Source organism: Perognathus longimembris, chromosome 17 (assembly GCF_023159225.1).
Source record: "Perognathus longimembris pacificus isolate PPM17 chromosome 17, ASM2315922v1, whole genome shotgun sequence".
NCBI lineage: Eukaryota > Metazoa > Chordata > Mammalia > Rodentia > Heteromyidae > Perognathus > Perognathus longimembris.
In genome coordinates, this window is record NC_063177.1 from 29,279,647 (window position 1) to 29,296,391 (window position 16,745).

The 16,745-nt window shown below is 48.3% G+C and overlaps 1 protein-coding gene across 1 annotated transcript in view; it reads right to left on the minus strand.

Moving 5' to 3' along the window:
• Akap1 (A-kinase anchoring protein 1) overlaps positions 1 to 16,745 on the minus strand; it is a 35,302-nt gene that overhangs the window by 9,845 nt on the left and 8,712 nt on the right. The window contains exons 2-3 of the mRNA XM_048365213.1: positions 3,284 to 4,913; positions 329 to 462 (exon numbers count right to left, since the gene is read on the minus strand). Of these exons, the coding sequence (XP_048221170.1) occupies positions 329 to 462; positions 3,284 to 4,889 (1,740 nt within the window). The 5' untranslated portion in view covers positions 4,890 to 4,913. The remainder of the gene's footprint in view (positions 1 to 328; positions 463 to 3,283; positions 4,914 to 16,745) is intronic.

Genomic DNA, 16,745 nt, shown 5'->3' on the forward strand with positions numbered 1-16,745 from the left:
CATGTTCCTGGCTCACTGGGGGCTTCTCATGCACACTGCCCACTCTACTCCCTCCTCAAAGTCCCAGGGGCTGGGAATGTGGCTTAGTGGTAGAATGTTTGTCTAGTATGCATGAAGTCCTGGGTTTGATTCCTCAGTACCACATAAACAGAAAACGCCAGAAGTGGTGCTAGCCTTGAACAAAAGAACCACAGGGACAGTGCTCAGGCCCTGAATTCAAGTCCTACGACTGGCCAAAAAAAAAAAAAAAAAAAAGGTCTGACAGCCCTGTACAAGGGAAGTTTGAGCTCACGGCAGAATCCGACCTGCGGGGCTGCTGTTTTCTTACCTTTGGCACCTCGATCTCCCAGATGATGAGGTCTACCTTCTTAGGGTTGGAGTCTGCCTGGGCATTTTGGAGTCTGTCAGACTTCTTGAGCCCACACCCACTATCCACCGAATCCATGCTGTTCCTGTCAGAACCTGCAGGGGAGGAAGCGGCACGCGCACACAGACCCAGCTCAGAGCCTTCAATACCCGTAGCTCCTCAAACTCCAGTCACAGGAGGAAGGAGGCCCACCTCACACCCCCTCCTCACAATGGGCAGTCTAGAAAGCTAGAAAAAAACCAATGAAAGGAGGCCTGGGGTACCCATCCACCTAATTTTAGCCTGTCACTTACGGTCCCACTTGCTTATTTGGCAGCCGCACCCAGCCACAGCTGCTGGAGCAGACACACAAGTGGGAAGAGCCAGACTGCGTGCCCAGGGAGGGGACTCCACGGGGCTGGAGGTGGGTGGGAGATCGCCCACAGGTCTGCACGGTCCCAGGACACTGTCACCACTCTCCTATCTTTCCACATCTCCTAGCCCTTCAGATCCATGGTCATCCGTTCCCAAGCTCTGACTCTTGGGTGATGAGAGCAACACAGCCCTCACTACCTGAGGGCCTTGTTTCCATCTCTCTGCCAGATGTGGACAAAAAGAAGGCAGACATTTCCCTGTGCTTAGGCTGAGCCTGTGCAGCTCTGAATACTATTTGGAATTGGCTCAAATTCCCCCTGGTCTGAAGACTGAGCAAACACTCATTTCTAAGAGGATGAGGGAGCAGGACTCCGGTACCAACTTGAGCTGCTTTACTCTTGCCCAAGGCATGCCAAAGGGACCACTGCAAAAAACAGTCCCAGAGCAGCTTAAGAGAAGTGGATCTAGCTTAAACATGGATGACTAACTGGCCAGAAATAGATCACTCCTGAGAGTCAACTAATTAGGTCATTTTTACATGGTCTTCCCAAACCCTGGGCATAATCCTTCACCAAGCAATCCATGTACTGTCTAGACACAAAGTACTAAGACTTAAAGGGACTCTACTTCCAGCTAAGAGTCACCTTCAAAGTGACCTCCCTTAACACTGGGAGTGGGAGTCTTGGAATAGGGTCCATGGCCAGACTGCTGGAAACATATCAGGCTGGGGTAGGCAGGTGGGGGCTCTCCAATTCACAGGCCCTATTCTGTTCAACAGAATGGGAACAGTCAGTATTTGTACTCTAGTGGTACCCAGGAGAGGCCCAGAACCACACCAGGCCTTTAGCAGGCTACATTCACAAGCCAGTTACCAGTTCTCTCAGCTGGGCAGTCTTCATACCCCTCAGTTTCAACGTCCTCACACACCAAGCAGGGAGACTAACATGACACTAGCCCAGTGCCTAGTACACACTAAGGGCTCACCGATTGGTGTCACCAAGCTTTTACTGATCAGCCATTCCTGAGCCTCTCGGTCCATCCTTCCCTTCCTTTGATCTTTTTTATTTGTGTCAGTCTTGGGACTTGAACTCAGGACTTAGGCGCTGTCTCTGAGCTTCTTTTGCTTAAGGTTAGTGCTCTACCACCTGAGCCACAGCTCCACTTCTGGCTTTTTTGGTAATTTAGTGGAGACAAGAGTCTCATAGACTTTTCTGCTCAGGCTAGCTTCAAACCTTGATCCTTAGATCTCAGCCTCCAGAGTAGCCAGGATTACAGGTGTGAGCCATTGGTGCCTGACTTCCTTTGGCCTTTTGAGACTGAGTATTGCTAGACAGCTGGCTTAGAACTTGCTACATAGCCTCAGTTGGCCTCAAACTTGCACCCAAGTGCTTGGATTCTCTAGCCTCTTTTTCTGCAGACCTAAACTAGAAGTCCTCAAAGCATCTGTGAAGTTTCTGCAGTCAATCCAGAGTTGGCATGGCAAAGCTGAAGGGCTTGTTAATTAAGGTTAAAGGCAAACAGGCAAAGAAGGAAAAGGAAAAAAAAAGACCACAAAACTTTCTTTTCACCCATCTAATGATGGACTTCTTTTTAAAAAACATATTAAGATCCCTGACATTAGTCAGGATAGACCCTATAGTATCTGTGGTCTTCCATCATCATGATTGGCAGCATCTGTTTTCTTTTAGAGGCCGTAAAACCCATTAGCAGTCTTAACCAACAGCACCTCAGGGTGGCAAAACACCCAAGGAAGCTTCCCTGATGGAGCTGGAAGTGAGAGGGACTGGCTCCAGGACCAACACGCAGAAGAGCCACGGGGGAGAGATCATGGCATCCTCCACGAGATAAATTACCCCAGGGAAGCTGCAAAAGCAGGGTCAGGAGCTGCTGACCTGTTAAGTTAGCAGGCTGAACTGTCTACGCTGGGGTCAGCACTCGAAAAACCCAGTGGACACTTCGTTACCAAAGTGCCCTCTCTCCTGGGGTGGAGCTGCAGCTGCACAGAGAGAAAATGGCTGAGGCTCTGCGGAGGAGGAGGTGACAGCAACAACCCAGGGCGGCTCAGCCTCCTGCCAGTGCTCAAAGCTGCGGCCGTCCATGGGGCACTTACCCTGGGAGAGCTTCTGGAGGAGGAGAGCAGGTGAAGACATGGGACAAGCACATGAGGAAAGGAAGTCAGCCATCAGGAAACACTTGCCCACCCCAGCTCTGGGGGGAGTAAAACTAAGGAGGCCTCTCGGTGAAAAGCCCAGGAAGAGGTTAGCATTCAACAGAAGAGGCTGCCCAGAGGAGCCAACTCTGAGCTGGTTCCTTCTAAAGGGCTGGGGGAGGCTCCCTGGCTGGTGAACCAAAGGATAGCCCCCTGAGGCTTTGGGGTCTCGGGGCAGCCTGACTCCCCAGGCTCTCTGCCCCAGCCACATCTGTAGGCAGTTGGGACAGAGCTGCAGGCACCATCACTTTGCTGTGGAAGTACAGAGGGAGGGGTGAGTGGGCCAGCCACCTTTCCCTAATGAGCAAAGGGAGACCCCCGACTCTCCAAGTGAGCACCCAAGGCCCTCCTACCTCCCGAGTGATCTCCTTCCGCGTCCATGGTCCATCCATCCTCAGCCCCCAAGTCTGATAACTCCCCCTTCAGCACCCCATTGCTGAAGGGCCCAGTACTGTCTGGCAGCGGCGGGCTGACGGTCTTGTCCCTGGAGCTCGAGTTGTTCTCTGTGCAACAGTCGTCAAGCCCTGAATCTGAGCACTGCCCAGGGGAGGCCGTGGAGGGAACACTCTGGCTGTTGTTGGACATGCAGGTGACACACGTGGCATCTCTTCCCAGGATGCTTGTCTCATCCACTGACTCTACTAAGGGGGCAGCTGGTGGGGGACAGGCTGCCAGGGAGATGGGGTGTGCGGAGTTCTTTGGCTTCCCCTCTTTGGTGGGGCTGGAGAGAGGGCTGCTCAGGCAGCTCACATAGGTCTTTGGCGGTGGCAGGTCCTCTGCTGGCTGGCCGGGCAAGGCCAGGGAAGGGTCTAGTGGACTGTTGGCTGTCCCTGCTGTGGCTGTAGCAGGCTTTGTAGCGTCTTGCCCCAGGAGAGTTTTCTGGCTGACTGAGGCCCTGCTCTCTTCCTCCTGCCCTTGAGGTTTGGTGGTGGAAGCTTGATGGGCCTGGCCTGCCGTCTTGCCTTCTGTGGTAGCCAGCACCTCTTCAGTCGCTTCCAAGATCACTTGGGAGATGATCTGGAAGGCAGCCTTCTCAATCTGCTCATTTTTATCCAAGGTTTCTTCTTTGCCCACGTCTCCATCACAGACTTGGCCATCTCTGACCTGGGTGACCTGGGTCTCCTCCTCCGCCAACTCTGGGCGAGCCGACTCCACATTGCTCAGCGTCTTTCCTACACGCTCTTCCTTCTGCAGGGGCTTGCCCACTTGGTGCAAGCCCCCACTTCCCTTCTCTCCCCCACCTCCCAAGGGGGCCAGGCCGAGGACCTTGCTGCTCTCCAGTTCTGGGACATACTCCTGGGATAACAGACCTTCTTCAAGCACGCTCTCTCCCCGCACTGCATCGCCAGTCCCCTCAGCCCTGCCCGTCTCTCTCGCCTTCTCCCCAGGGCCATGCTTCTCTGCAGGGACCACAGATTGGCTGGGCCAGCCATTCCCTGATGCCTTTCCCAATTCGGACTCTTGCTTGCCCACTTCAACCGCTTCATGGGGAAATGGCACATCCTTTGTGGGTGGGAGGGGATGCTCGGGAGGAACGGGTTTCACTTCATCACCCATCAGGGAGAGTTCCACCTTTGCACTGTCGTCTCTGAGCGTTCCTGGCTGCAATCTTGTGTCTATGGTGTTAGGAAGGCTGCTTGAGGATTCTGACCTGCGACAGACCATGTGCATCCGCAGCAAGGCTGAGGGCTCCACGGAAGGCACGCCTGCAGTGGACTGTTCCTTTTCTAGAGACTGTGGGACACTGGGGGGTGTAATCACAATGCCAGGAGAAGACTCTTCCATGGGGAGCCGTTCCTTGATGACAGGGCTAGCCTTCAGTGCTACGGCACTTGCCTCCGCCAACTTGTCACTGTTGCTGACTTGTTCTTTTTTTCGAGAGAAAAACCACCACCAGCCAAGGATCACCAACATTCCAGGCAATGCCAAAGGTAAGAGTGTGCGGAAGTGGATTGCCATCCTAGAGATGTGAAGTAGTTACGCCTGGGGAGAGTAGGAGGAAAAGGAAGATATTATGAGAGCCAGGTAATAAGAGCACAGGCACTACACACTTGACATGATACATTACACCTTCAGATGGGCTTGAGTTTTGCTACAAAGACCACAAATATAAATAGAATTCTGTGATTCGTTCCAATATTCAAAAGAAGTTGGGCTGGGCACCAGTGGCTCTTGCCTATAATCCTAGCTACTCAGTATGCTGAGATCTGAGGATTGCGGTTCAAAGCCAGCCTAGACAGGAAAGTCTGTGAGACTCTAATCTCCAATTAACCACCCCCCAAAGCCAAAAGTGGAGCTGTGGCTCAAAGTGGTAGAACAGTAGCCTTGAGTGAAAGAGCTCAAGGACAGCACCCAGGCCCAGAGTTCAGGCCCCAGAACCAACAACAACAAAACCATTGGGTGATTTTGCCTCCACTCCTTTGAGTAGACTCACTGATGCTACCTGAAGCCAAGAATGGCTTTAGATTCAATGAGGCAATTTTACTCCTATCATCTGGTTTGGAATGGAATACTTGACTCAGTCCAACAACCACAGAATGAGTATCAAGGTTCTATTCTGTACTAAGCCTGGAATCCTCCAGTCCATGGATCCACAGGGAAGATGATTATACAGGCTAAGAAAAGGGGACATTCATACTACGTTTTCAGAGAGCTCTTGAAAACCTTGTGAGCATGGACCATCCCAGGCAGCAAAGCTTGCAAGACCCCTTCTGTACCAGTAGCTGGATGTAGTGAGGTACTTTCATCTTAACTGTTACTATGTAGGAGGCTGAAGTTGAGGGGATTGTGGTTAGAGGCCAACTGGGAAAGAAAACTCTTTAAGATTCCATTCTCAAGAGAAAAGCTTGTTGTGGTACAACATACCTGTCATCCCACACCTTCCCATCCCAGATGAGAAGCCTCACAGGCAACTCACAGTCCAGGTACATGCTCAGGCAGAGACTCTATTTTGAAAACAACAACAACAAAAAAGAGTTGGAGGCATGGCTCAGTGGCAGAGTGCCTACCTAGCAAGCATGAGGTCCCGAGTACAAACCCTAGTACCTACCCACTAAAAAAGAAAAGAAATAAGTTATTAGGGTGTGGTGGCTCACACCTGTAATCTTACCTACTCAGAAGGCGGAGATCCAAGGATCACAGTTCTAAGACAGCCTGAGCAGGAAAGTCCATGAGACTCTTATCTCCAATTAACCACTCAAAAAGCCAAAAGTAGAGCTGAGGCTCAAAGTGGTAGAATGCTAGTCTTAAGCAAAGCAGCTCAGGGACAGACCTAGGACCTGACTGGGTCCTGGTTAAGCACCAGGATTAGCACACACGCACGCATGCGCGCACACACACACACACACACACACACACACACACACACACGTTATTTTTTTTTTTCCGTTTTTTTTTTTTTTTTTTTTTTTTGGCCAGTCCTGGCCTTGGACTCAGGGCCTGAGCACTGTCCCTGGCTTTTTCCCGCTCAAGGCTAGCACTCTGCCACTTGAGCCACAGCGCCGCTTCTGGCCGTTTTCTGTATATGTGGTGCTGGGGAATCGAACCTAGGGCCTCGTGTATCCGAGGCAGGCACTCTTGCCACTAGGCTATATCCCCAGCCCCACACACACGTTATTGACCACTGTGTACACATTCATGCCCTCATAACTCCATAAAATAAAAAAAAAAAAACAACAAACTGGGATGGCCCATACAAGCCCAAGCCATCCAGTTGGGAAAGCAGGGAGATTTTTAATACATAGATTTTGTATCCTTCAACCTTGACAAAGTAGTTTATGAGTTCAGGTAGTTTTTTGGTAGATTCCTTGGGATTTCTTTTTTTTGGGGGGGGGGGATTTCTTATCTACAAAAAAAAACCAAAAAACTTTTTGGTAACAGTGGTTCTCTAACTTGGATCCACATTATCACTAAAGAAGCTTTTGTTTTTGTTTCAGCTTACAGCTTTTGAAACAAAGTCTCACTGTGTAAACCCAGCAGGCATTGAACTCCTAATTCCTGTAGCCTCATCCTCCCAATTACTGGGATTACAGAATTTATCACCATGCTCAGCTGAGATAACTTTTAAAGGCCCACGGTCAAAGTGGCATCCAGACCAATTAAGTCAGGATCTTTGATGGGTGAGAATTTTGTTTTTGTTTTAACCCTATGTGATTCTAACACAGGGCCAAGTTTGAGAATCACTGCTCTCTAATATCTCTCTCTCTCACACACACACACTCTCTCTCTCTCTCTTTCTCTCTCTCTCTCTCTCTCTCTCACTCAATAAAGTTTAGGGAGATTTGCTTTGTGGTTGTTTCATTCCAGTGTCTTTCACATATGAATATATATGAAGTGGTCCAAAGGCTGGAGGTGTGACTCAAGTGGTGGAGTACCTAACAAGCATAATGCCCTGAGTTCAAACAAAATACACACCACACACGCACAGACACAAACATACACATCCTAGAAGGTATCCAACACTGCTAACTTGAGAATCTAGAACAATCCACCCAGATTCATTCACAGAGCCCACTGACCCCAGCCTCCATTAGAGTAGAGTCAACAACCCACTACTTCTAGACAGGGAGTGGCTTAAGAGAAAGCCTTTTTCCTTAGGCCTGCTTTCAGACACAGGTACTAAGGTATGAAGGCCCTAGAGAGAGAGCAGGATTTACTTTTCCTTGCTACCTGGGTAGGAGGACTACAGATGAGAGCCACTTTCCACCAAGAACAGCATCAGCCTTGGTTGCAACAAAACCTACCTGGGTCTTGCCATGGTAACGAAGGCTCTTCCATCAGCATCTACTTCCGACCCCTCAAGGAAAGGGCTAAATTGGGTGTTAGTAGGTAGCACCTGTCATTCTAACTACACAAGAGCCTAGGATCTGAAGAATAATAGTTCAAGCCAGTTAGCAGAAATGTTTGCTACATTCCATTTCCAAAATAACCAGCAACACCAGCTGATGGCTTCACACCTGTAATCCTAGTTCTTCAGGAGGCTGAGCTCTGAAGATCCAGATGTGGAGTGAGCCCAGGCAAGTCTGTGAGACTTTTATCTCCAACTAACCAGCAAAATGCTGGACTGGAGGTGTGATTCAATTGGTAAGAGCACTAGCTGTGAGTGAAAGAGCCAAGCAACAGTTTGAGGCCCTTAGGTCAAGTGTTAGTACCACCACACATACAAAATAGCCAGCAAAAAAAAAAGGCGGGGGGGAGGACTGGAGGCCTGAAGTGACGTCTTCTGTTCTCTCATTCTCCCAATCCCTCCCTCCTGTGCCCACCTACAAGTTGCATAGCTCACCTTTCATCAGTGTCCAGTGAGCTCCACTGCTGAGTTTTTTTTTAAGCTTTTACCCTCAAGTTCTGTACCCTCCTGAGCACCCTACTAAAGCTCTGTACCCTCCCAAAGATATACACATGAATGTCATATATAAAGAAGACAGAATAATCAAAAAATTTAAAAATTATAAATTATAAATTTTTTAAAAAGAAAAGAGATCTGTTTTCATATCTTGGAGTTCATTTTAATTATATACTTTATATAAATATAAAGAGGCATGTAGGCATTGCATCTTTGTATTTTTCTTCTTGGAGTATCTTTTTCTGTCTCAGTGTGTGTTAGTATCTAGAATCCTGCATAATTTACCACATCCCAGTGTGTTTTAGATCTAATTTCTGCATATTAGAGAGAACATGTGCCATTTGTCTCTCTGAGTTTGGCTGACCCCATGATTTGTTCTAGTTCTATCCATTTCCCTGCAAAAGACCTTTTATTCTTTCTAATGGCTGTAAAATCTCATTGTGCATAGTTACCCTATTTTTTGGACCCACTCATCTACTATAGGGCATCTGTGTTCTTTCCTTATTTTAGGTATTGTTGTGCCTGGGTAACTTTTTAATTTTTACTCTATTTTTTGTGCCAGTCCTGGGCCTTGAACTCAAGGTGTGGCACTGTCCCTGAACTTTTGTGCTCAGGGCTATCATTCTAACCTTAGAAGGCAAGCTCCACTTTCAGCTTTTTGGTAGTTAATTGGAGATTAGTCAATTGAAGTCTTACAGACTTTCCTGCCTGGACTGGATCCCAACTGCCATCCTCAGGTCTCAGTGTCCTGAGGAGCTAGGAGTACAGGTAGGAGTCACTAGTACCCAGCTTATTTTTGCTTTTAAATCTTGGGGAAAAGCTCCTAAAATTTTCTCTCTTTGGAATGATTTTTTTTGGCCAGTCCTGGGCCTTGAACTCAGGGCCTGAGCACTGTCCCTGGCTTCTTCCCGCTCAAGGCTAGCACTCTGCCACTTGAGCCACAGCGCCGCTTCTGGCCATTTTCTGTATATGTGGTGCTGGGGAATCGAACCTAGGGCCTTGTGTATCCGAGGCAGGCATTCTTGCCACTAGGCTATATCCCCAGCCCTTTGGAATGATTTTTAACAGGTTTTACTGTTCTGTTTTCACACAGGCACATAAAGAGCATCTCTCTTCTTTCTCCTTCCTTACAACCTCCTGAATCTCCCAAGATGTAATTGAGTGGCCTGAGCACTGCACACCCCAATGCCTCAGCGTCACAGCTAACTACAGGCGGTGGCTTGTAGTCAGGGAAAAGCCTCCTCCAGGAGGGGACAGAGCCCCACCCAAGGGCTGGTGGAGAGGCCATTTGCTATTTTGAATCTGTTGGAATTAACCGGCTGCCTGCTTATTTTTATTTTTAGCAGGTCCATTTGCTGGGGGAAGAGCCATTTGCTTGGCCCACTGCCAAGCAGTCACATGGAAGATGTGCACATGCAGCCACAGGGCCTTTGCACTCATCTGCTCACACCAGGTTCAAAAAGGATCCTTCCTTCTCTGGAGAGGCACACCTGCAATAGGTTCTCCCAATCCAGATGACAGATGGGTAACCCCAAGTCTAGCACCTTCTGAAAAACAACAATCCCTGGGAATGGTACAATAAAAACCAAAACAGTTCCCAGTGAAAAATGACAGCTTGGCTGCAGTTACCATACAAAAAGAGCTGCATGGAATCATGGGAAGTTGTCCACTCTGAGCTTGGGCCTGTCGGCAGAACCACATCCATTTTGTGTTCTGGATAAGCATTCACATACCATCTTGACTAGAATCAAACATTTTCTCAACATTTGGAGTTCAGCCCAGCAAGGTCCAGAAAAAGGCTCCTCCCCTTTCCCAAGACTGGGAGTCAGAATTGGAGGCCTAGCTCCTGCGTCCAGAGCAACAACAGCAGCAGTGGTGGTGGTGGCGGTGGCAGCAGCTTTCCATTCCTGCCCATCCTTGGGGACAGCTTGGCGGAGAACCAGAGACAGTCAAAAGTTCCCTGTCCAACTTCAAAAGTACTTCTTGGTTTTCATCAGAAGCGTTTTCCTAATTAATCCCCTCAGCAAGTGACAGTTAATTCTCCTTGCTCACACAGTCAAATCTGTGTAAGCTGCTACTAACAGCAGCTTCTGTCCACCAGCAGCTCACAGCCCAAGCAGCGAACTCCACCTTGTTCACTCACACTCACCCTCACAACCCCGGCCCCACAAGCTGCCAGGCTGGAAAACAGGCAGAGAGCAACACAGCCTAGGAAGGCTGGCTCAGACAGGGCCAGAATTTCCTTAGGGTGCCATGGGTGGGGCCAAAAAAAGACATTAATTAAAGTTCTACCACTTTGAAGGATGGGATGGGAGAGGGTCCCAGAGAGCAGAGCAAAAGCTCAAGAGCTGGTAAGGGGCGAGACTGTGAGGAGTATGACCGTTCCCTTCAAGCAAGGCAATGGGCACCATGCGGGGTGGTGCAGTTGCAACCTGGTCAAAATGGAGCAGAGGTAACAGCTGGGGCAATCCCAGTGATGGCTATTTAGTCATGGGGGTTACTGAGCACTTGAACTTAACTTCTAACATAAAGTTAACTTAAACTGCCACATGCAGCTGTCTGGTGGCTGCCTACTGGACAGTTCTGGAAGGTCTAGAAGGCCCTTGAGGACCTGAGCAAAGCTACCAGGCCAGCACCTACCTTGATGGCAGTGTGCAGTCCTGCCACAGAGGGTGGGGGCGATGGTGAGCCTGGGCCACTCTCCCACAGCAGCATGGCTGGGCCAGGAATCACAGTGGGGGAGCCATGCCTCACGTGTGGTGGTCTCGGCCCTGCCCCGGTGCTCCCTTCATCCTTGGGGAACTGAGCAGGTTGACTCAAGAAGGTACCCTCAAGATTCCATGTTAGCTCACAGTGGGGCTGGAGAGCCTGCCCAGGACTACCCCCACACCCTCCATTATGACGGCCCCATAGCCAGTACAGCCGGACAGGTGTGCCTAGGGCAGCTCTGCCCTCCTAGTGGACCAGTGTCAGGACACTACGGAACATGTTTGAGGCACTTTAAAGGAGGGCAAGGCTCAACCAACATCTAGATGGAGGACCTGCCCAGCAAAGCTTCTGGCCAAATAAAATGAAAATCAGAATCCAGAACCAGGAACTCCATGTAAGGGGAGCAAGAAGCCAAAATTATCATCTCTGGATATGGTCTCTTCCTCTTCTAGTCCAATTATAAATTAAACTAAAGGCTAGGCACAATTACAGGCTCATGCCTGTAATCCCAGCTACTTGGGAGGTACAGATAGGAGGATCAAAGTCTGAGGCCAGCCCTGATTTAAAAAAAAAAAAAAAAGGGGGGGGGGGAAGAGCATAAGAACCCATCTGAAAAAGAACTTAAAATCAAAAGACTGGGTCATGCCTACGTGGTTACTGTATATGATTTAGGTACACTGGATATTGTATATATGCCTACCTGATCTAGGGAAGGGAAAGAAAAATGAGGGTGTAACAAATAGCACAAGAAATGTACTCACTACCTTATGTAACTGTATCCCCTTTGCACAACACCTTGTTAATAAAATTTAATTAATAAAAAAAAAAAAGACTGGGTCATGGCTTTAGCAAGCATGAAGATCTGAGTTCAACCCCCCCATACCACTAAATAGAGAAATAAACACATAAGTAAAAATCAGTCAACCTCCTAGTTTGGAAAACTGGTGACAAAACGAACCACAAGCAGAGTAAAATCCTCTCCTCAGGTGATGGATGAAAACTCTCAGCCTACCGAGGCTTTCCCAATAGCTTCCCCTGGGGTCAAGACTTTCAAGAGACATTCAGTTAACCCTGACTCCCTCATCTCAAGCTCTTAGCAACCACCTGGCTTTACAAGTGAATTCTATCAGATTCCTAGGAGAGTGCCAATGCAGATGTAGGAATATACTCCTGGGAAAGAGTTCCTGCAAAAGACCACAGAATACACCACATAGGACAGAGCAGTGATCTAACACTAACATGTGCATTAAGAAGCAATAAGGATGGGTTGTTTCTGATGAAATCAGAAAAGATGTTATATGTTAGGGACAGGCGAGTGGCTCATGCATATAATTCCAGATACTTGGGAGGCAGAGACGGTCTGGACAAAAAGTTAGCAAGATCCTATCCTCAACTAACGGCTGAGTATGGTGGTACACACCTATCCCAGACACACAGAAGGCATAAATAGTATTGTGGTTCAGGCTGACTCAGGCAAAAAGCAAAACCCTAACTCAAAACTAACTGGAGAATGGGTGCGGGGCTGGGAATATGGCCTAGTGGTAAAGTGCTCGTCTCATATACATGAAGCCCTGGGTTTGCTTACTCAGCACCATATATATATATATATGCATGCACATACATATACATACACACACACACACACACACACAAACACACACACAGAAAAGGCTGGAAGTGGCACTGTGGCTCAAGTAGCAGAGTGCTAGCCTTGAGCAAAAAGAAGCCAGGGACAGTGCTCAGGCCCTGAGTTCAAGCCCCAGGACTGGCAGCAAAAACAAAAACAAACAAACGAGAATGGGTGCCAGTGGCTCATGCTTGTAATCCTAGCTACTCAGACGGCCGAGATCATGGTTTGAAGCCAGCCCCAACAGGAAAAGTCCATAAGATTCTTATCTCAAATTAAACACCAAAAAGCCAAAAGCAAAGCTGTGGCTCAACTGGTAGAGCACTAGCCCTGAGTTTAATTAAGCACCAGGCTCAGCAACCCCCACCAAAAAACCCAACAACCAATCAGAGCAAAAAGGGATAAAGGCGTCGAGGCTCAAGTGGTAGAGTGGCACAATACCACCACCAAGAAAACAGAACAAGGAGCTGGGGATATGGCCTAGTGACAAGAGTGCCTGCCTCGGATACACGAGGCCCTAGGTTCGATTCCCCAGCACCACATATACAGAAAATGGCCAGAAGTGGCGCTGTGGCTCAAGTGGCAGAGTGCTAGCCTTGAGCAAAAAGAAGCTAGGGACAGTGCTCAGGCCCTGAGTCCAAGCCCCAGGACTGGCCAAAAAAAAAAAAGAAAACAGAACAAGACTGTGGGTAAGTGAGCAGACAGTCTATACTGCCACCACCAGTGGGCAGAAGACCCTGACTTCCCAAACAGACCATCAACCCAGAGATAACACAAAGGCACCCCAAAGCAAATAAATATCCATGGCACTAACCAAGTATCAAGCATTTGAGACAGAAATAAAAGTCAAGGCACACTGAGTCTTTCACAGCTTTGGGGTCACCTCTTGTCCCTTGAGCTTGTTATAATGCCCTCTGTCATGGACCAACTGAATGCTTGGACCAAGAGACAAATAAGTGCTGGCAGTGTGAAACACACAGGATCCAAGGTCCCAATTCCCCAGAGAGGGAGATTCTAGTATCCTGGGGCAAGGTGAAGGGATATTAGGTTTAATCTAGCATCATGGGAGCAGACTATCATTCAACAACCACTTCTAGATCTGTTCTCTTTTACAATCTCCAAAAGGTAAAGCTAGCTCCTTCTGGTGGCCTGGAGGAAGAGATCTACTGGTTCACTGTCTTTGCGTACTTTCCACCAATCCCATGAGCACATCCATCCCAATGATGCCTTTAAGGTGTTCTCTGCCTTCCTACATACCACTGGCTTCTTGTCAGCCACCCCCTCCCACCCCCAAATACCCACACTTTCTCAGCAAGTTACCACAGGATGTATTCCACCTAGACATAGAAAGGAACCCAATAGAAAAGGAAATTCTCAGGAGGAAGCAGCAGCAGAGCCAGTGGAATGGGTTACAACACAAGAGCAACACGGAATTTTTAAGGGGACCCAAGATGTTTAAGCACAATGACAAGAGCTCTCTCCAACATTGAGTTCCACAGCAATGGTGGAGGCTCAGGGGAGTCAAGGAACTAGTGAGATCCAGAGAGAAGCAAACAAAGGAATGAGTGCTGGGTGTGGTGGTGCATACCTATAATCCTAGCATTCCGGAAAAGGTCAGTATAAGCTATGAGGCATAGTCAAGGTCAGACTGTGGGGGGAGGGGAAGGAAGGGGGGAATTAACCAGCAAAGAGGAAAAAGAGAGCAACAAAATAAGAATTTTGTAGCCATAGATGTTTATAATATATACAATGACTAGCAACTTGTGTTACTTCTACACAGGATGGGAGAAGTACAGGAATAAACAATGACAGAGAACTCTCATAGCACAAAAACGAGCCAGATAGTATAGTCTAAAAAGAAAGCTAACATAGACAATGTGGCATGGAAAGCTAGTGGTTCAGACCTCTAGCCCTAGCTACTTAGAAGACTGAGAAGGATAGTGATATGAGGGCTGGCTAGGGCAAAAGAAACGTTTGAGAGATTATCTCCAAAAATAACTACCAAGCCGGGCCTGAGTGGCTCAGGCCTCTCTCATCCTAGCTACTCAGGAGGTTGAGATCTGAGGGTCACACTTCAAAGTCAGCCAAGGGCTGCAAAGTCTGAGAGACTTTTTCTCCAATTAGCCTCCAGAAAACCAGAAGTGGCGCTGTGGATCAAAGTGGTATAATGCTAGCAGTGAGCAGAAAAACTCAGGGACAGAGCCCAGGCCCAGATTCAAGGCCCATGACTGACATACATACATATATAACCAAAAAACCAATCAATCAACCATTAAAAAGATAGGCTGGGAAACTGGGGCATGGCTCAAGTAATAGAGCACCAGCCATGAGACAGAACACAAGGCCTTGAGTTCAAGCCCCAGCACTGGCAAAAAAAAAAAAAAAAAGAAAGAAAGAAAAGAAAAAAGTTAGGGCTGGGAATGTGGCTTAGTGGTAGAATGCTTGCCTAGCATGCATGAGGCCCTGGGATTGATTCCTCAGCACCACATAAACAGAAAAGGCCAGAAGTAAAGCTGTAGCTCAAGTGGTAGAGTGCTAGCCTTGAACAAACGAAGTTCAGGGACAGTGCCTAGGCTCTGAGTTCAAGCCCCAGGACTGGCAAAAAACAAACAAACAAAAAAAAAAAAACAAAAAACTTAGACCCAGGCATAGCTGTAGTGGTAGAAAGACAGTCAAGAAAATTAGAGGCCCTAATTTTTTTTTTAACCACAGACAGGCAAAAAAATAAAAATAAAGAGGTAAAGGGTTCTACTAAAAAAATGGGGAAGGTAGCTGCCACAATAGAACAAGAGTAAGTACGGTAGGTGTACAAGACAAAGGTCCTTTTCTTTTTTTGCCATGCTAAGGACCAAACCCAAGGCTTCATGTATTGTAGAAATGTACTCTATCATTGAGTTACATACCCCCACCCCCAGCAGAGGAGGTCTTTTCAAACCTTATAAACAGTCAAAAATTAAACCTGGGTTGGGATGTAGCTCACCTATAAAATACTTGCCTACCTAGCATGTGCAAAGCCCGGAGTTCCATCCCCAGCACTGCACAAAGTAAGTAGAAATAAAAAAATCAAACCAGGTGCTAATGGCTCACGTGTGTAATCTTATCTACACAGGAGGCTGAGATCTGAGGACCAAGGTTCGAAGCCAGCCCAGGCAGTAATGTCCATTAAGACTCTTAGATTAATCATCAAAAAAGCCTGAAATGGACTGTGGCTCAGGTGGTAGAGCACTAGCCTTGAGCAAAAGAAACTCAGGCACAGCACCCAGACACAAAAGTCCCAGGACTGGCACAAAAGAAAGAAAAGGAAGGAAGGGAGGGAGGAGGGAGGGGGGAGGGGAGGGGAAAGGAAAGGAAAAAGAGGACAGGGGAGAGGAGAAGGGGAGAGAAGGGGAGAGGGGACCTATCTGGGTGCTGGTAGTTCACACCTGTAATCCTAGCTACTCAGGAGGCTGAGATCTGACCATAACAGTTCAAAGTCAGCTCAAACCAGAAAGTTCAAGAGACTCTTATCTCCAATTAACCAGTAGAAAACTGGAAGTGGTGCTGAAGCTCAAAGTGATAGAGTGTTAGCCTTGAGCAAAAGAGCTCTTCAGGGACAGCGCCCGGGACCTGAGTTCAAACCCCAGGAAGCAAGGAAGCAAAGGAGGAAGGAAGGGAGGAAGGGAGGGAGGGGGAGGAAGGGAGGGAGGGGGAGGGAGGGAGGAAGGGAGGGAGGAAGGGAGGAAGGAAGGAAGGAAGGAAGGAAGGAAGGAAGGAAGGAAGGAAGGAAGGAAGGAAGGAAGGAAGATCAATACCCTTGGTGAACCAGGTTCCTCAGGGACAGAAGGAAAAAGCTCTCAAGAAGGAAAGGCAGGGACTCAACTTTCAGATACTGCTGAGGAGACTCAGCAACTGAACCCATCTGCAGGCTCTCTGACTGGCTGAGAGAGCACAGAGCCCGACAGCTTCCTAGCATGCTATGGATTGACTGCCGTCCTGTGCACATGGAAGGGCAGCGAGAGGCTGTGAATAATCGGCAGTGTACCACTGTGTAGATGAGGACAGGGAGGAAGCTCGAAGCAGAGTGGTAAGGGAAGGCCCTCTTAGAAGACATGCCATCAGAGCCAACAGTGAGGAGCCATGCCAGGATCTCGGGGGAGGT